Raw genomic sequence first — 20636 nt, 5'->3', positions numbered from 1 at the left:
CTCTTCCCTTATTGAGAAGTAAAAAATGCTGCAATAAAAAATTGAATAACATTTGGATGACCTTTTGTGAACCACACATTTTCTGTCTGAAGTTGCTACTTCACTCTCCCCAACAGTTCAGCTGGATCTGCCCACAGCTCTGTACGTTTACTCAGTATTTCTTCCTCATTGAAGAAAAAACTCATACCTTCCCATTTCCTTTCAGTAGCATGTATTAAAAATAGCGATCTCTCAAACTCTCTCCCTCCCCCCCTTCCCAGGATATATATATATATATATATATATATATATATATATATATCCAGGCACAACGCAGCCAATATCCAAATAAACATCAATTTTAATGTTGGATGCATCAAATACTCTGACATCGCCAGTTCTCAGAATAAATAGTTTGTTTTAGAGGTTGGATGTGTCATATTAGCATCCACCCAGGAGATAAGAAAAGAGAAATAGATCAGAGAGTGATCAGGACATCAGGGAGACAGTTTAGTGAAAGATGAGAGAGGCCAGTTACCAGGGAAAATGTAAAAATTATATATATATATATATATATATATATATGGAGAGAGAGAGAGAGAGAGAGAGAGAGAGAGAGATATGAAGCAAAGAAGGGAGAAAAGTATAAATAGGTCATTGCAGCCAACTTCAAAAAAAGTTTAAATATAGCTTTAGAGGCATGATATGTTTATCAAGCTACGATGTGACTTAATCAACAGAATGGGTGGGCGGGTGGATGGACAGACAGACAGAAGTGATAGGAAAACAGAGAAAGTAAATCCACATAATGCTAACAGGTCTGGATTAGAAATAGAAATCATCTTGCAGAGATTTCATCTTATTGATTGGATCCCATCATAGCATTAATTTCAACTTTCTTCTCCTGCATTACTTTAGATGTCTCCCCCTTTACCCCTTTCAGAGACAATCCACAAGGTGGCATAGTCTGGATATACTAAGTAACTCCAGGATTCATTTCTGTCCTGTATGTGTATGCATCAAGGCTGCAACCAAGTATGTTCCTAAGTACAGTGATTTATTTGGTATTAAGAAAAACATGCATGTTTGGCAGCCAGGCTCCCTATGTCCCTGCTTGGACACATTGATTTTCAGAGAAGAGGACATTTCTTCCATTCTTCATTCATGTTGTAAAAAAAAACTTTAAAAGTTATTTTTCTATATAGACAAATGGAGACTTAGCAGGGTCATGGCACCCCAAATACCAAGGAATTAAAAATTGATCAACTAAAGAGGAAGCAAACATTGTCAAGCTCTTTGAAGTTAATAGAGTGAGTCTCATTAAACACCAGAAGAAAATGTTATCCTTAAGGTTATTTCATTTTTATTTTATGGTGTTAAGTGTCAGTTAACGCATTACACTGCTGAAGTTGAGGGGAAATGGTTGCCCTTTCCATGAAACTATAAACCTTCATACAGAATGCTTAAGTCAATATAAGGGGTTCCCATGGAATTACTTAGGACCCCCAATTAATTTTTCATTAAGAAGCTGTATGCGTCTGATAATCTCAACAATAATTATATTCCTGTCAACTGTATTTGTTGGCCTTTTCAGAACGATGAATGACTCTAAATAAAAGAATGTTCAACTTACTTCTGCTTCTGGGCACATTTTAATCCACTCTAATTCAATGTTAAAAATAAAAGAATAAAAGAGGGAGGGTGGAGCTTTCATGGATTTCACAGGCCTTCATGGTTGTAAATCCACTTATTTAGACATACTGCAGAAGTTAAAATCAAACCACAGGTATATTAGCTGTTAAATGATTGTAAGGCGTGATCAAATAGGATACAGATAGATGCAGTTTGTGACACTGTCCAGAAACCTTCAGATACTTGTGTAAGATGATATAGGTTTGTCAGACTGTTTTGTAGTTTTGAGGTGTGAAAGCAACTCTAATGAAATCAATAGAAATTTCCAGATAAGGCCTTGATCATGCTATTGCTCTGCCTCTTTCACAGAAGTGTAGGATGGGTTTAGGCAACAACATCTTCCATTTGTAGTCCTCCTATCCTGATTTTTTCCACAACTTCTGCTTATCTTTTCCATGTTAGGTTATGGAGAAAGAAACAGAGTAGCCAGAAAATGCCTTTTGGTTGATGGTGCTGGAGGCCTACAAGCATCCATGAGTCTGGCTTTGCCAGAATCATACCTATTATACTGCCTGCCATGCAAAAAGTGTTTCTCCATTTTTAATTTAAGTAAATAAGCAGACAAGATGCCAACATCAGAAAGAGAGATCAAAGATTACCACTTTCAATAGATTTGCTATCTCTGTTATCTCATCACATATGCCTTCCAAAGGAGCCTAAATCATCACAGAAACAGTGCCTACATTTTTGGTCTGATGCACATCTGAAGAGAGACGCAGAAGAAGAACGGGAAGAGCATTTGCAAGGATGCCTTAAGCTTCCTTTTACAAGCATGTGTGTATGTGTGAGACAAAATGCTATGATAGTCATGGATAAAAGATTGTTCACCTATGAAAAGGATGATACAGCTTTTCATGGGCAACTCTCATTAGCATCATTATAATGAGTTATGGTCTTTGTTGTGAGAAATGAGAAATCCTGTAGTCTCACCTTAAAGAACATTAAAGAAACATTACTGGCAGGAAATTGAAAAAGTAATATATGTTCGATGGAATATGACAACTTTTTTTTCTGATAGAGCAGACAGATAAATGTCACCTACAAGTTTCAAAATACATTTAATTTTGCTACCACAATGGATATTCTCTTCATAAAATATATATGAATCAGCTTTGAATCATAAAACTTCACTGTGATAAACAAATGCATATTTGATAACATGTCTTTTTATCTGTTCCCCCTCCCCACCCCAGGCCAACCTGGCTCTTTCTGGTTTTTAGTTCTACACAAACTTTAAATCATCTCTTTTAATGAGAGTAACTCTGCCAGTTTAGGTACCCCATCTTGGTATAGCCTTCAATACATTTACTTAACATTTGCTGTAAGGTATTGTTTGCTTTTTTATAATCACTGTACATATTGAATAATTTATGTCAACATTTGAATCAAAGAAATAAACTGGGTTCTCTCTGGCTTTGGGAGCTGCATAATATTGCATAAATGGGTGAATGACTCCCTCCGAATCTATACATACACGGGAAAACGTATATGTAAATTAGACTATGAGTCTGACTTACTGTGAGAATGATGAAATCATGAAGCTCTTTTGGAAGTAACAGCACAACTTTCTTCCTGAAATAATACTCTGCCCAGTTCAGACATTACACCAAAATCAGAGATTGTAACACTTCTTGGACTATGGTTACAGAATTCCATCCTAACTCAGGAATCGTTTTCCAAGCTGAGCAAGTAACAGTTCCAAGTTTTGTAAGAAACTATGGTTTGATATGAATTGAGATTCAGTTAATATGCTTCATTCAAATCCCTGACAATTTGGATGGTTTTATGAATAGGGCCAAATTTCAGCAATAGCAATAGAAGTGAATATTATCTGGTCACCGGAATTTGGACTGCATGGAGCGAACCTTATCCTGATAGTCATCTGTCCATATATAGGACTTTAAAGAGACTTTCTCTATGGGGAAAAGGGGCTCAATGGGCTTTCTGTAACACAGTTTCACACATGAGATCTGCAGCAAAAATGAACTGTCATTTCCTGATAGGATTATTCCTGTTCAGTGTTTCAGCCAAAAGGGCCATTTTATCCATCCCCTCCCTCTAGCCACCCGGTTTTTATTTCCAACTCATGGTCAACATTCTGTGGCAACTGAGCATGTTCCATCTTCATTGGGCCATGATGGGCCACATTTGCCTCCGAGGTTTTCAGGTTATTTTTGTTGCATTCTATTTTGTTCTAGATTTTGCAATAGACACATACTAATACATCCCTCCTGTTTCTCAGTAGCCTCATTTTCTCTACAGTCTTGTCAATAGTTAACAATCCATATGTAGATTTGAGACTGACTCACACAAAACTGTGCTTTTTGGTTTTTGCCTTAGTGAGACAATTGGTCCCTTTCATTCAAGATTGTACATACTAACTGCTGGTAGTTTTCTACAACTTCAGGGAGAAGTCCTACCTGGAAATGCCAAGAATTGAACATGGGCATTTTGCAAGAAAAACCACAGAGTAGATGTCCCCAGACTCATGTGTTTTTTACCTTCCATAAAATTGTTGTTGTCTGTGCCTTCACATTGTTTCCAACTTATGCCAACCCTAAGGCGAACCTATCACAGCGTTTTCTTAGCACAATTTATTTGAAGGGTATTTACCTTTGCTGAGAGAGGCTGAGAGAGTGTGACTTGCCCAAGGTCATTCAGTGGCTTTCCATGGCTGAGCAAGGATTCAAACTCTGGTCTTCAGATTGCAGTCCAATCCTGAAACCAGTACAACAGAAAATGCCTCTTGTCATATCAGGATAGGCAACAATTTCACACCTTCTGCCACACAAAAAGCTTTGTTACTTCCCTGATTATTTAAAACATATTTATTATTTGCATATCAGAACAGCAGCAGAGCAAAATTTGATGTTTATAATAAAGGAGAAGGTTGCTGATTTACACAGCAACTTAATTCATAAAGCCAATAATTCATGTTGAGTCCTATTGGCTTCAAGCTAATAGTATAACAAGTGGCAGAAAGCTTTCATTATGCAAAACAAAGCCCCCAGGTTCTAGCTTTTACACACAGAGAGACACGCACAAATATCAAAGACTCTATATTGATGGCATGTTGCTATAAACATAGTAAATAAGACAAACATTTTGAATTTTAAGGAAGCCAGGACTGTGATTTATAGTTATAGTCCTAACCAAAGAAGCAAAGGGGAAAGAAAGTCAATCTCTTTATATTCCACAGCGCAGTGTCATTCAGCTACTATACCAACATTATTGTTAACTGGATGCTATCTTGTTACAAGATCGAAATGAAATTTAGGTGTTAAAATCTCCCAATGTAGAATATCATTATTCATATTGATGGCTTCAGTCTGCAAACAGTGACAGCTATGTAGCAATATCATGCGAAATGTCTTAATGATTTTAAATTATTTTTAAGATTAGGAAGCTCTTTGTGATCTTTAAAAGACAAGATCCATGTTGGTTCTCTTTTTGTTGTTCCCATGCTGTCTTCAAGGTTTGTAATCGTTACACTTCCAAACTGTGCTTTTTGAGTAGCTAAGTGAAAAGGGTAAGGTCCTAGACTCAAGGCTTCATTATGAAATGAGTTTAGGGAATAACAAGATAGAAAACTGAGCCTTTACTTTGAGCTATGTCTGAATAATTGAAAGAACAAATAAGAGCCCAAAGGCAACTTTACTATTAATAAAATATTTCCTTCTGTTATACCTCCAAAACTTTCAGACATAAATATTTGGCTTTAAACAACCAGTGAATTAAATTTCAAGGAAGGCACTATGATCCAGCCAATGCTTCCATATAAAGTGAAGTACATTCCCATAAAAAGCTGCCATATTCAGGACAAAAGACTTTAAGCCTAAGCTCTCTAATACATTTCCTTCTTTCTTTTTTAAGTGCTCAAATGAATTAAGAAATAAAACACTGAATATCCATCTAAATGCAAGCCCTTAATACTGCTTTCTTTCTATCTGTCTATTGAATTTGTATTCTACTGTTCTATTAAACATAGTGTTTAGAGGCGGTAACAATAGCAAAGTACAGATATGACACAAAATTATAATTAAAACATAGAAACAGATCAGTTAAAACCCATCAATCAAAATACAATTAAAAGCTTAATAAATGTAGGCTTGCAAATGACTCCAGAGTCTTGGAGCAACCCCAGCGAAAGCACCATTTTACATATTAATCCCACAGCAACAGTTTCAAATTAATATTCCAACTCACAGACTTTGGGGAAGCATGACAACACCTTACTGCAGTTCTTACTATTTCTTTTCTATCTGCAGTGGTTGAGATACAACTTGGCAAATTTGTTTTTTGGACTCTTCTGAGCAGTGCAGCTGCTGTCCATGCTGACTGCGTTTTCTAGTTATCATGGCCCCAAAAGTAACTTTTTCAGGGTTTAGGACCTGGGTTGAGGGACAGATATTTCACCAATCCCTACTTGGAGGTGAAAGAGATTGAGACAGAAGCTGTATCTGAACTGCAGAATTAATGCAGTTTGACACCACTTTAACTGCCGTGGCTCAATGCTCTGGAATTCAGGGAATTGTAGTTTTGTGAGACATTTAGCATTCTATGTAAGAGAGCTCCGGTGCCATAATAAATCACAGTTCCCAGAATTCCACAACACTGAGCCGTGGCAGTTAAAGTGCTGTCAAACTGAATGATTTCTGCAGTGTGGATGCACCCTAAGACTAAAATGTATTCCTGAGTATCTAAAAAGGTTAAAAGGATTTTCCTACTCTCTAATACATTTCTTGTCTGTATAGGTTTGGGGAAAGAGAGAGGGAGAGAGAGAGAGAATTTTCACCCATAGCTTAACTGTAGGATTAGTCCTTGCAGTATTTTATAAGTGAATTGCTGGATTAAAATCTATGCTATTCATGGAAGTGTACTGTATATACCTATGTGTAAGTCTACAAATTTTAGTTTATAAACTTCACCAAAAAAAATCCTGAGTTGACTTATCCATGGGTCAATGTAAGTACTGTACTTTAACTCTTATTTTAGGGAGGGAAGGAAGGAACGAAGGAGTATAAACCAAACTGGTGACAGGCAAGAGGGTAAACACTGACCCCTTCTACTCTCTCATCCATCCGGCCTTTAGAGTGATCGCAAACAGTTATTCCTGTTTGAATTTTGTGAATTCTTTGGCATTGTTTTCCTTTGCTTCCTCCTTTACATCCTTTGTTGTCTACCCCTAGGTTTTACCCTCAACCTATCCATGGCTCGTATCAAAATCCATAATTTTGGTTCCCAAACCTGCCCTTAACTTATACATGAGGTCAACTTATAGTCGAGTATATACAGTAATTCTTTTTGTCGGGGCACTTTGGAGGAAGAAGATGGTTATAATGTTTCATTTTTAAATTTTCCAATTGGGGTGAAAGCTTTAGTCACCTCCTTGCACTCCTTGACTGCACACTATAACTCATTCATAGTAAAAACAACACACTTCAGAACAAGAGCCCGTCTTCTGGCTTCTGACCTTACAAACTGTTCACTTCAGCAATGTCATTCTTGAAATGCCTGACTGCAATCCAAGAAATGCATTTTAAATGTGGATGCAAACATTTCTATTACTGATAAAACTAGCACAGCAGTTTTTTGCCTTGTGGGGACTGGAGTCTTGCTGGCTGAAGTTACAGGCCCAGAAGTGACACTTCAAGGCCATGTCCTTTGTGACATGTGAAGCAAAGATTCCTGCACACACACAGCTGCCCATATTTATTTATTTTGAAAGCTGGTTGCTGACAGAGTAAAAAGAAAGATAATTCTTCTAATTTGGCAATATCTGATGAAAAGGTACACTACAGCTGACCCCAAGGCTTTCAGGTTTTACTTAACACAATCCTAATCATTTGCATTCTGAACTGGTAGAGCTGACCACATTAGCTGTGAAAAGGCAGTCATATTTATATCTTCCCAAAATCCCCTTCCTCACATACATCACCAGCTCCCAGGGTATAACTCAGGATATACAAAGGCAATAATATTATGTCCTCAACACAGCTGAATGCATTCTACTTTCCACTCATAATATTTAATAACTGTGCTCATATATCAGGATTTATTGTTGTTGTTTTAAAAAAGGAGCCACCCTTTGTTTTTTCTGACTTCTTGCTTACAAGGAAATAACACAAGAGCTAACTGGAGGATCTGGCTTTTAACCTTGTTAAGTATGTTGGTGCCTCAGTGCCTTCAGAGTACATCTTAGGACCCATACAGACAGGCCAAAATTAAGCTGCTTCGGATCACTTTGGAGGTATGCTGTTTAAATGCTGAAGCATCCTAAGAGGCTGGAAACCACGCCAAAGCTATGCTCCAGTCCTAAGGACTGCAACATAGCTTTGGCATGGCTTCTGGCCTCTTAGGACGCATGCATCATTTAAACAGCATACCTCAAAAGTGGCCCGAAGCAGCTTTATTTTGGCCTGTCTTTATGGGCCCTTTGTTAGTTAGCTGGCAAGTTAGTTTTCAGAATTAATACATTGCCCTATAATAAAGTTCTCAGAACACCTTCATAAGTCTTTCTTTACTCCCCCCCTCCCCGCGGTATATTGGGTGGGCAGTTCATGGTCTCCCCAGATGCTGTTGGACTCCATTTTCCAGTACTTCTCATCACTGGAGACTATCACACAGGGAAAATCAGGATTAAAAGGCATTTTCCCAGGAAAGTCCCATACCGCAGCAAAGATTTTCAGACGGTGTCATGATCTAAGAGGACTTTTCCCAGGAAGAACCAGGAATGCTCCAGCAACAAACCATTTGTGGTATTGCCCCTTGAATGGTTTCTTGCTGGAGCATTCCTGATTCTTCCTGGGATAAACCCTCTCAGATCACAATATGTGTGAAAATCTCTGCCACAATCGCTCAACTTTCCTGGGAAAAAGCCTTTTTAATGCCCTAATTTTCCCCTGTCTGATAGTCTCCATTGGCTATTCTGGCTAGGACTGATGGAGGCTGCAGGCCACGAAGATTTTGAGAGCCCTAAGACATACTCGCTTTTGCTGCTTCTGATTTTCAGCTTCCATTGCTCATACTGTACACACTTTACAGTTTAGTCTTCTTTCAGTTTTACAGGGTGCAAAATATTAAAGGAGACAGCTTAGTTCACTAAGCTAAATTTTGAACAAGCAGACCATACCTTCAAATGCCAAACTGTAATCTCCGCTCTTCATCTTTCCAAAATACTTACATAAATGTCAGCACAAGTTGCCATAGATTTTTGTTTTCCTGCAGGAGATTTTAAAAGGTAAATGTCTTGCTTTTTCAACAATGGAGAATTGTTCAGAAACTGTATTAAGTCAAATTTGAGCATAATAATATTTCAGTGGACTGGCTAGAAACTCCAGTTACTTCCACTGATTCAGATGTTATGTACTACCGTTGTGGCTGCCAGAAAGGCACTTTGACATGGCATTATTCACAGATAGAGTGTAAAGATCATAATGTGCTTATCTTGAGGACAACAACTTCAACCACAAAAGGAGTTTCCACAGAATGGCAACAGTAAATTAATACTCATACTGGAAACAGTCTTTTAAGTACAATAGAGTGAATGCCTAATGTGACTGGGTGGTTAACTTTAATTCAGGAGTGCCAAGCCCTGAGCTAAATTTTATTCTGTGTGGCTGTATCCAGAAAGAGGCTGTTGGACATAGTTGTGGATACTTTACAGTGTAAATAGGGGAGTGGGGAGAACAAGCATGATTTGAAATCTGGAAAGCTCTCACTTCAGCTTCATCAAAGGTCCCAAGTGGAGGTTGTTAGGTTGAAAAAACCTAAAAGGAAAACCCTCCAGGAATGCCAGAACTGATTACCACCAATATAATGGATAATATCAATATTCAGTCAACACACATGGGGTAGAAGTCATACATTCCTTGTTTCCACCAAGATGCTCAATCTTGGCACAGTTGTAACTTGCAGAATCCTGAAAGTATCAACTATTAGCTTATGACCTGAGGATGGCAGTGGATTTGTATCTGTAAAAACACAGCTCATTTTTTAACTCCCTGTTTGTAAAATGTCACCCACTTCTTGACTTCGATGGACAAATAACTCACAAATTATGCTGTATTTTTCATATTAGTAAAAATAATTAGCTTCCTCATCAATATGAAGACTATATTGTATGAAATTCTCTGCATATAGTGGTATGAGCTTACCAGCCTACACTATTGTTTATAGTATATAGTCAAGTCAGCGGAAGTTGTCTTGTTTTCTTTCTTTGATGTGGAGTAGATATTCATGTGGGCATGTAGATTTCCATACTGTGGAAATCCATGGCTTAGGTCAACATCTTTCTCAGACATTTTTTACAATGTAGTGAGTCATAATTTGGACTCACACTGAAAATGTTTACAGGAACAGTCCAATAGCATCATGAACTGCGTCTTAGATAATATCCAATCATCCTTATTTCTGTATTGCTGATGCAAGATCATATGCAGATGACAGGAAAGGCAGGTTTCAAGTCAAAATAGTCTACCTCAAGAAGCTACTATAAAATAAAGACACAGGAAAATCTTTTTAAATTGTTTGCAAATTCAGTATAAAGGTAAACTTCAGTATAAAGGTTCACTATGCTGAAGTGTTTCCTTGCTCCCTGGAAAATTCCTTCACTGAAGAAGGGAGCTTTGGGATTCCCTGTCTGTGCTAGCTGGGGATCCTGTGAGATGTAATCCAAAAAAGTACATTTTCTAAGGTCAGAAGATCCATAACAGTAGGCAAGCTGTCTATGCAACCCAGAGCTCCACCAAATACGTTCAAATACCACTGCAGTCTACAAATTTAAACCATATATTGTGCCTGGTAGAAATACTGGTTACAGAATCCAAGGTTTTTTATTAGTTAAAGTGCTTTGGGTCAAAGGAAATGTTCTATGCTCACATATGTTCTATGATCACACAATCTGACAATAAAAAAATTGTAACCTATAAAATGTCACATTTTGTTTCTCTTAGATTATTGGAACGATTCCATTGATGCCTAATCCAGTCCCATCCAATCAGGCAGCAGGAGGAGCTCAGGGCCTTCAAGTGCAGCCAATCACGCCACAGTTATTGACCAATGCCCAGGGGCAAATCATTGCAACTGTCATTGGAAACCAAATTTTGCCAGTGATCAACACCCAGGGAATCACACTCTCGCCACTTAAACCAGGCCAGCAGGTAATGTGTAACAGATTTTAGTTCCTAAATTAATTGACAAATAGTAGAAATATCTTTATTAGATGTTGTTGTTCTTTCTCCTCATTCACCACCAATTCACTATGTTAAGTAATAAAATTTATATTCCATTCACAATTTTAAGCATTAAAAAAATATATTCCACTTTAAATAAGATATGCTTTTGAAATATTCAAGATACAGACATTATTCATCTTATATTGGGGCGAAGTCACAAAGCCATTTTTTTCTCTTCAGGGATCAAGCCTCCAGCCACTAAACCAGCCAGAAAGTATTGAGCAAGACTTTTATCTTTCTGGTTTTTTCAAATCTCCAGCTCCCATTTGCTCCCTCTATCTAATCCATTATACTGTTCCAATATGGAACAATGGATGCAAGCTAAAGGAAAAGGGAGGAACTTCCTGGTAGTAAGAGCTCTTCGACAGTGGACCATACTTCCTCGAAGTGTGGTGAAGTCTCCTTTTTTGGAGGTCTTTAAACAGAGGCTGGATGGCCATCTATCAGGCATACTTTGATTGTGAGTTCCTGGATAGCAAGGGGTTGGACTGGATGGCCCTTGTGGTCTCTTCCGTGATTCTATGATCATATGATACTGTGCCATGAAACAGAATGAGCCGAACGTACTAGCTACATATCATCATAGCTCAGGGGCCCTTTCACAATCCATAATTACACTGTCATGGTTCCACTTAACTGCCATGACTACATCCTCTAGAATTCTGGGGTTTTTAGTTTGGTGAAGCACTGGAACTCTCTGTCTGAGAATTCTAAATGTTGTTCCTTAAACTACAAATCTCAGGATTTCATTGAATGGAATCATGGCAGTTAACATTGAATCATTGTGCTATAATACTAATGTGAAAGGGCCTCTGGATGCTTTTTCTAGGTGTGACCATTCCAGTGCCTTAAGGCGTTTACAAAGAGAAATGCTGAAAGCTTTGCACTGCATTACATTTTGAGAACCATCATAAGTCCTCTGATTTGGATTGTTCTAGTGCCAGCCAAGCTCTTGAAATCCACAGGCTTTGGGTCCCAGTTATTTTAAGGACCCCATCTTCCCACAGAAGTTTTCAAAGATGCTTGTCCACCATCCCTCCAGCAACATCTGATAAGGAGACAGGGGAAGACCTAAGGGCCAATTCACACTATATAGTTATAGTGCTATGTCCACTTTAACTGCAATGGCAACATTCTATATAATCCTGGGGTTTACATTTCAGAGAGGGGCATTTAGAATTTTCAGCCTTAAATCTCTATGTATCTGTGAATCTCCTTGGATCCCTTTCCAGGAAAAAAGCAGCATATAAATTAAATGAATAAATTACACTAAACTATAATGGATCTTTGGTATCTACAGCAGTTTGTTTCCAGAATCCCCCACAAATATCAAAAACCACAGATGCTCAAGTCAGTTTTCAACAGTTAAGATTACTTGGGCAACAAGGTCCGTGCACCACAAAGGCATTCTTCTTGCACCTTTTCCCACCTTCCCATCATGAAGGTTCTGCCAGAATTTAAACCCTTTCCTGACTCTGTTTTCCACCTTCTCAACCTTCCCATCACAAAGCGTCTTCCTGGTTTTAAACTTCTTCGCCACCATTCAGCTCAAGGAGGGCAGCAGAAGGATTGGAGCAAGGAGGTTTACTAGTGAGAAAGGGGTTTAAATTCTGGCAGAGGTTTCCTTGTGAAAAAGTGGAAAACTGAGTGAGGCAGGGGTTTAAATTCTGGCAGTGGCTTTGTGATGTGAAGGTGAGAAATAAAGTGAGGGGGAAAAATTAAGTTCTGACTATGGCTTTGGATTGACTTCCATTGCGGAGGAAAGCATCGGCTTGCCCAGGTCTTGCCACAGCAGCCTCTGCTATTGCCCTGGGACCACTTCTCAGCCTGGCCATTGCAGATTTTTAAAAATTAAATATTTCTTAATTTCAACCTGCAGTTGCTCATATCCATGGATACTGAACCTGTGGATACTGAGCACCCATTGCACAAATCCCAGGATTCCTTAGGATATTGCCATGACAGTTGAAGTGGAATAATAGTGCTATAATTGTGTAATACAGATGGGCCTCTGATGACTGTTCCCAGGTTGTGGCACTCCTTTCCATGGGAAGCCAGTCTGCCCACATCTCACTCTACCCTGTTATATTTCCCCCATGCTGCAAATACCTTTTTATTCCGAGCTTTTGAAAATAGGTGCTGAGGAAAGGGCTTTTAATGTGCTGTACATTTATTTTATTTGTTCAGTGGTTTGCTTTGGAAATAGGTTCTAATTTTGTTGTTGTGTTAACATGATAATCTGCTGTATCTGATATCATATTTTATGGTGTGCCTGAGTTATATCTGTTTGTAATTATGTTGTGAGCTGACTTGTATTCTGGTATTGGGAGAGAGGTGGGATATTAAATGACATCAAACAGACCCTACAAAGCCATCACCAATTGCTTAGCTGAATCTAATACACCAATTGCTTAGCTGAATCTAATACACCAATTGCTTAGCTGAATCTAATACATAGAATATGTAAAATATATACAAACATATTTGCTTTGCAACTGTCTTTTAGTGATGGCAACAGTCGCCACCTCACCCACTTTCTTTATTTTAAACTTTCCATTGCAGAAACTTCCTAGAAATCCCAGTGCTTATTAAAAGATGTGTGAATTTGAGGGAAATTTCTGTGGCAGATCTTTAAATTGTGGGGCCAGTTATAAAGGGAAAAAGAAAAGGAAAAGAAAGGAAAGGAAAGGAAAGGGCTTCTGAGGCCAATGAGCAGTCTGTCATCACCATAAGATAGTAGCAAGGTTACTGAAAGAAAGTAACATCAACATCTAAGAAAGTAGTATATGTGTTTGTGGGTGTAAGTTTCCCCCAGTCACCTATTGACTTATGGCAACTCATGAATTTCCCAGGGTTTTCTCATGCATAGGTTAGGATTTAGTTCAAAAATCCAAGTGTCAGTGGTTAAAACAGAAAACGTTATTCAAAAGCTAAAGATGTTGACCATACACTATGTTGTCAGGACTGAGAAGCCCATGTTAACACAGTATAATTAAAGCATATCGTAATTCAAATTTTGAGCTGGCTGACACCCCGTTTGCCCATTAAACCAAATACTCTCATTTTCCCGCTATCTCGGGGTCACCCCTCTCTCCAACCCTGTACCATCCATTCTCCTAAGACAGACCTCAGCACAGCCTCTTCTCTCCTCACATCTGCTCATTAACAACCCAAGGAATGTGGGCAACAGCTTTGGCAATTCACTTATAACTATACAACCAATCATCCAGCAGTAATACAATGTAATATACTGAAAGCAAGCAAAGTAGGTCCCTATTCATGATGGCAGAGAAAGTGAGAGACTCTGATCTTGACAGGTTTTCTTAAAGGCAAGGAATACTCAGAGGTGGTTTTGCCAATCCTTCCTCTGAAATATATAGCCTTCAGCACCTGGTATTGGTTGGCGGTCTCCCATCCAAGCTTAACTAAGGCTGTCCCTACTTAGCTTCCAAAATCAGACAGCATCTGGTGCCTTTAGGATATTAGACACTTGCAAATGTTAACTTCTAGACCAGTGCTTCTCAGGCTATAAAATATGCAGAGCTGGAAATTGATTTTTTTTTCAGTGTGTAACGGACCAGCACCATAGTTCAAAAGCTACAGTTCTTTCTTTCTTTCCTGGATTCTCACCATTGACCACTACAATTCAGTCCTTGTTAGCACTGGACAGGATACTCCAGGTTGTTGTTTTTTCAACAGTTCAGAGTAGCTTGGCCCCACTATCTGCAATAGTGAACCAAAAGTTTGCTGCCCTTCATGTTTTTATCCCATCCACCATGAAATTACTTTGCTGTACATGAAGAAACTTGAAAATGACAAGATGTCTGCAGGGTCATCTTTTTCCTTGTATTTCTTTTTGTGTGTGTTCAAGGTCTTGTCTACACTGGCCTGAATACCTTGGGCTGTTCTCAGAGTCCATAGCAATGCCAGGTATCCCACTGTTGCCCACTGTCACCATTGCTGGTGAAAGTCACTCCCTCTGAGGTTAGAAATGAGGCACCCAGCACTGATCACATGGATGGATGCCTCATTGTGACTCGGAGAGTGGCACTGAGCCTGCAGAGGTGGTGCCAGGCAACACAGTGGAACGTATGTATAGACAGCCGCCCAGCGTTGCTATGGAGCACTCTGGATTTTCTTGCAAAATCCAGGGCAAAAGATGAGTTATCTTAAACTGATTTAAGGCTGGTATGATGCAGGTTCAGTGTAGAACTGACCTTGTGTCATGAAGACAGTCCACACTTGAACTGGGGATTTGGCCCTGTAAACAGATCACGTTGAGGACAGTGGGAAACAGCTTAAATTGCCCTCTATCATTTCTGACTTCTGGCAATCCTAAGGCAACACTATCCTAGGGTTTTCTTGGCAGGATTTTTCAGAAGGGAGTATGCTCTTTGCTCTAAGAGAATATGGCTTGCCCAAGGTCACCCATGGTCAAGCGTGGATTCAAAGTACTGTACTGGTCTCCCAGCATCCTAGTCCAGCACTCAGACCACTATAACACACTTGTATACCTGCTTGCAAACTGTAGTCTCTGGAGAGAAGTTTTTCAGCGCCTCCCCAAATGCCGTTGTGTGGAGGGTGAAGAAAGATAAGAGGGTCTTCTCTGTAGCAGAACTATCAGCTGTGGCTCAGCAGTGTAACATGTCTCTGTATTAGATGTATTCCGAGGGAAATGAAGGCAACCAAGGAGCATGTTTACACTGGCAATTGTTTTTGACTTTTGGTGATTCCATTGCTTTCAGTTTTACCTGATATTTTGCTACTGAATTAGTTTCCTCTCTCTCTCTCTCTCTCTCTCTCTCTCTCTCTGTGTGTGTGTGTGTGTGTGTTACTGCTTATTTATTTACTGTGATTTAGAATTGTTTGCTGCTGATTTGGTAGCCCTTCTGAGGGCTCTTTTTAAAATAAAAATAATTCCACCATTTCCTATGCATTGTGTTAAATGCAACATACAGCACAATGATGACATCTTATTACTTCTTTCTTTCCTGAAGTTGTGTTTGTTTTGCATTTAGCTCCATCAGCCATCTCAGACACAAGTGGGACAAGCAGCATCACAGTCCAATCTCCTACATTTGGCTCACAGTCAGGCATCTATGTCTCAGAGTCCTGTGCGTCAGGCTTCTTCCTCTTCCTCCTCCTCCTCTTCATCTTCCGCTCTGAGTGTTGGCCAGTTAGTTAGCAGTAAGTATAGTCCTCTCTACCTTATTCTACCCTCTTTCTCTTAGCCATTGTCTCCAAACCTTCTTCCCTCCTATTGCTAAGTGGAAAAATCAAAGCTCCATTAACTGCTAAATAGTAGAAAATGCCCAGGCCTGGTTTCTTTTCCTGCTTTTATTCATTTACCTAAATACCTATAATCTGCCTTCTTGCCAAGACAGCTAGAAATAAATTTCAAAATAAAATTATTAAAATATATGCTACAATAATGCTTCAAAATTATCTCCATGTGATCTGCAGTAGCATATATTACAAGTCAGTAAATGTGTGGTGAAGGCAGTTGTTTTGGTAGTAGTAGCAGCAGCAGCAGCAATAGTAAGAACAGAGGTGGGCATCTATTGCTCCTCTCTAGACAGTTTAGCTAGTGGTGAAGACTACTGGGAGCTACAGTCCAGCAAAGTATGGAAGCCCAAGCATCCCCTCTGTCCGACTTAGAGAATGGTCACCCCGAAAGCAGTTCAGAAGAAGCTAAAGTCAAACAGATCTGGACTGATATAATCACTGGAAGAGAAATAGCTCAGAATCATTTGTCTGAACTCCTAATAGTAAGACTGGAATAAAAATGTAGTAGGAACAGTTTGAAAGGGATGCACAGGTTTTTGTAAAATCTTCAATAGTCCTTCCATGGAGAAGGAAAGCAAGAAGAATTTCCTTCAGGGTTAGAATTCTAGCTCTATCCTAGTTCCCCTTGATTTAAAAAAAATGCTACTTGATTTAAAGCCTTTGCTACTGCGTTAGGAGGATTTATAGGAAATTCTAATCTGAGTAAGATGTTTTGCATAATGCTGTTAAATGGGAATTTTACTGCAGTAGCTCTATGACAATACTGAACTCTCAACAGTTAACAGACATCAGACATTATAATATATTGTCCCACACATTACCAGCGTAGTCAGGTGTGGACCTCTAATAACCTGCATTTAGAGACATGGGTGGATTATTGTGTTAAAACATTTCACATCAGAAAGGCTTGGGAATGAGATGGAAAACAATAGCGACATCATGCCGAGGGAATGGCTTCGCTACACGCAGAATTGAACAATCCTTTGAAATCTTCCACCATCCCAGTCCCATGCTGTCTCCACCAGCTTGGAGAATGCTTTCATTTAGCAAGGGATCAGTTGCTGAAAGGAAGAGGAGATACCATTCTCCAGCTGTTGTGTCATTTCCCTTGATAAGTCCTAAATTGACCATGTTTCCAGCACCAAAAGAGCTTTGCGCTGGAGCACAGTTTTTATTTTGTGCTCTTCTGTGGACAAAAGCGGTGCCAGTGCACAGAAACAGAGGGAGAAGGCCAATTTATTCTTGTGGCATCAAGAGTATTATCATCCAAGCGACCAAAGAGAAAATAAAACACATGTCAGCTTTACCAGAGGATGGTTGAACTTGAGAATGCTCAGCACTCTCATTGGCCACTGTTTGCAGTGATGCAGGACTCCAGTCTGTAAGTGGAATCCTGTTAAAAGAACATGATGGAAACGTCTTAAATACGATCTTCAGCTTCAGACAGAACAAAAAGAGGGTTAGCTGTAAATGTAAGAACTAAATCTAGACATCCATTTGGCTTTCTCTTCTTTCTTCCCATAACCCTCTTTCAACTCTCAGTTGGGAACTCAGTTTGAAATATTTAATTGCTTTCCAAAGACATATGGATAAAAGCGGTTATACTGTAGTTCATTGAGGAAATAATTAAATTATTTTCATTCTGTATAGTGTGAAATATTTGAATTGCTTTCTATTTTCCCCCAGATCCCCAGACAGCCTCCGGTGAGGTGGATGGGGTGAACCTTGAGGAAATCCGAGAATTTGCCAAAGCTTTTAAAATCCGACGCCTGTCCCTTGGTCTTACCCAGACACAAGTTGGTCAAGCTCTAAGTGCCACAGAAGGTCCAGCCTACAGTCAATCTGCCATCTGCAGGTAACAAGAGACACAGTAAATGTTCCTTTTGTTTCTCTCTTCTTGTTCTCTTAGGGTTTGTTATTACTGTTTGCTGTCTTTAATCGCATGTCCATAGAAAAGAGCTGTTTTGTATGGAAGACACAGACGAGTGATTGCTGTTGTTATTGAACAGATAAAATATATTTCATCACCTGTCCTTAAAATAACTTTCATCACTCCCTCGCTGCCCCTCCCCTGCCCACTTTCCTTTTTGTAACAAGTGAGGAACAATAAATACGTTCCTGGCCTTGAGACTTAATGCAATACTGGAGCTGGAGACCCCGCTGCTGCTGCATAAGCACCAGCTGACCCTCTTCATACTGTGCCATTTTCTACAGATGGGGTTAGTGAACAAATATTTCATGGATGCCTCCCTGCTAGGTTTAAGCCTGTACTACCATAGCTTGCACTTCACATCTAAGATGTTAATGATGATTTTCTTGGGCAATGCTGAAGAGACGGGGGAAGTGTGTGTGTGTGTGTGCGTGCGCACGCGTGCATGAATGCCTTATCAATGGCAGTGTTCGCAGACTTTTAATCGTGTATCTCTCGCAAGTATTTTTTTTAAGAACAGGTATTCAGAGAGAGAGAGAGAGAGAAACTGTGCTCTGAGCATAACAAAATAATGAAAATAAAATAGTCTTGATAGAGTTAAAGGTCTTGAAAGTGAAGCCCCTATGTCTTCATGTATGTGTGTTACACTAATCCCATGTTTATGCATGAGGTAACAAACACACTTAGGTAACAGCTTTTTCCTCTTGGGCAATGCCTTGTAGTCCTCCTCCATCAGCAAAAGCCAGAAAACCAACTCTAAGCTCATTTAAGTGGATTTTGTTCTTGGTGATCCATGAAATGCTCTGTCTTTTTATCTGCTTTTTATACTTTTAATGTATTCCCCATAGAACGGAAGTGTACTTTTCCTGCAGTTTAAGACTAAGGTTATAAATAACATCAGTATGGGGTAGTGAGCTTGCAGCTCACATTTTGCTCAATGATTTTCCATAAAACCCATTGATTGTTGTTAAATACAAAAAGCTCCATAGGATCCTCTCACTTCTATGGCCTCCCCTACTGTTTTTTCTTATAAGATACCTCCCTGTAGAAAATAACCTTTATTCAGTCTATACAAGGATACCACTGCTGTGAAATGTGTTGCAAGACTTGTATATCCTTACAGCAAACATTGCCTACAAAAGGCCAAACACTAACAAGCCACACAAATGTTATGGATATGATCCCCCCACCCCAATGGCACCGTTTAACTCTAATTTTGTTTTATTTTAGTTACCAATTGGTAAAATGAACCTAAACAATCAGGCAGTTTATTTTTAAAAAAACAAACAATAACACAAAAGACCAAAAACCGTTAGTATGTGATATTTTTGCACTCCACCAAAACACAATGCTATAAATAAATACAGTTAGAATTAGTGGTTTGGTTTAATCTTTTCATGGGATTTTGTTTTGTTTAACGGGCAGATGTCACTGATGTAAATTGCTACCCATATCCTTCTGAAGTCCACAGCAAATCCCTCAAGGATTTTTATGATGCTCAATTTCATCAATTACACATAAATACATGAACAGATAATATGGCTCAAATCAATTCCACATTGAAGAAAGATAGTCAGTCACATGACATTGCATGAAAAATGCAGCTATGATATTATAAAGATGGATATTAATAAATGAGTCAAATTGCATAATACTTCGCCATGTCACAAAATTTGGATCAGTTAAGTAATATAGGGCAAAAACAGTGTATTTGCTATAGGTGTACAGGTTGAGTCTCCCTCATCTGAAATACTTGTGACCCGAAGTGTTTGGGATTTCAGAATTTTTCTGGTTTTTTGTATGTATATTTGCACATACATAATGAGATATTTGGAGAGGGGACCCAAATCTAAAAATGAAATTTACTTATATTTTATATACACTTTATACAGATAGCCTGAAGGGATTTTATACATAATATTTTAAATACTTTTGTGCATGAAACAAAGTGTTTGTACTCTGAACTATCAGAAAGCAAAGGTGTTGCTATCTCAGCCACCCCTGTGGACAATTTTGGAGTATTTCAGATGAATTCTGGATAAGGAATATTCAACCTATATTTGTTGACTCCCTGCATTTGGAACAAGGCAAGATGTCAGTGATAGGATTTACTTCCTCATTAAACAATGAGAGAGTGCAGCTTGGCTAGCCCTTCATGGGGTTCAGCAGTTTTGCAACAGGATGAGAGAAAGTGGATTTCCCACCCCATGCTGCCACCTTAGAGTACATGGGATCCTGTTGCTTAGAAATCAAGGGAGATGGTGTTTATCACACTATACTCTTGTAGTGCTACTATTCCACTTTAACTGCTCTAGCTGCCTCCTGTTGCATTGCATTCTGGTATTGGCAGTTTTAAGGAGGGGTATTTAGAATTCTCAGGTAGAGAAGTTCTCTGCCAATTCCAGAATGCAACAGGAGGCAGCTAGAGCAGTTAAAGTGGAATAGTAGCACTATAAGAGTATAGTGTGATAAACACCATGGTGACATGGGAGATGGGTCATGCAAAGGATGTA

At 39.0% G+C, this 20636-nt stretch overlaps 1 protein-coding gene across 3 annotated transcripts in view; it reads left to right on the top strand.

The window, feature by feature from the left end:
- The window catches only part of POU6F2 (POU class 6 homeobox 2), a 317088-nt gene that overhangs the window by 292378 nt on the left and 4074 nt on the right, over positions 1-20636 (top strand). For all 3 annotated transcript variants that reach the window (XM_089531272.1, XM_089531270.1, XM_089531273.1), the window contains 3 exons: positions 10626-10832; positions 15926-16094; positions 17880-18048. In XM_089531272.1, the coding sequence (XP_089387398.1) occupies positions 10626-10832; positions 15926-16094; positions 17880-18048 (545 nt within the window). The remainder of the gene's footprint in view (positions 1-10625; positions 10833-15925; positions 16095-17879; positions 18049-20636) is intronic.

Source organism: Sceloporus occidentalis, unplaced genomic scaffold (genome assembly GCF_023333645.1).
Source record: "Sceloporus occidentalis isolate IW3139 unplaced genomic scaffold, rSceOcc1.0.p SCAF_7, whole genome shotgun sequence".
NCBI lineage: Eukaryota > Metazoa > Chordata > Lepidosauria > Squamata > Phrynosomatidae > Sceloporus > Sceloporus occidentalis.
The sequence above is the reverse complement of the archived record's forward strand: the minus strand, read 5'-3'. Positions and strand labels throughout refer to the sequence as shown.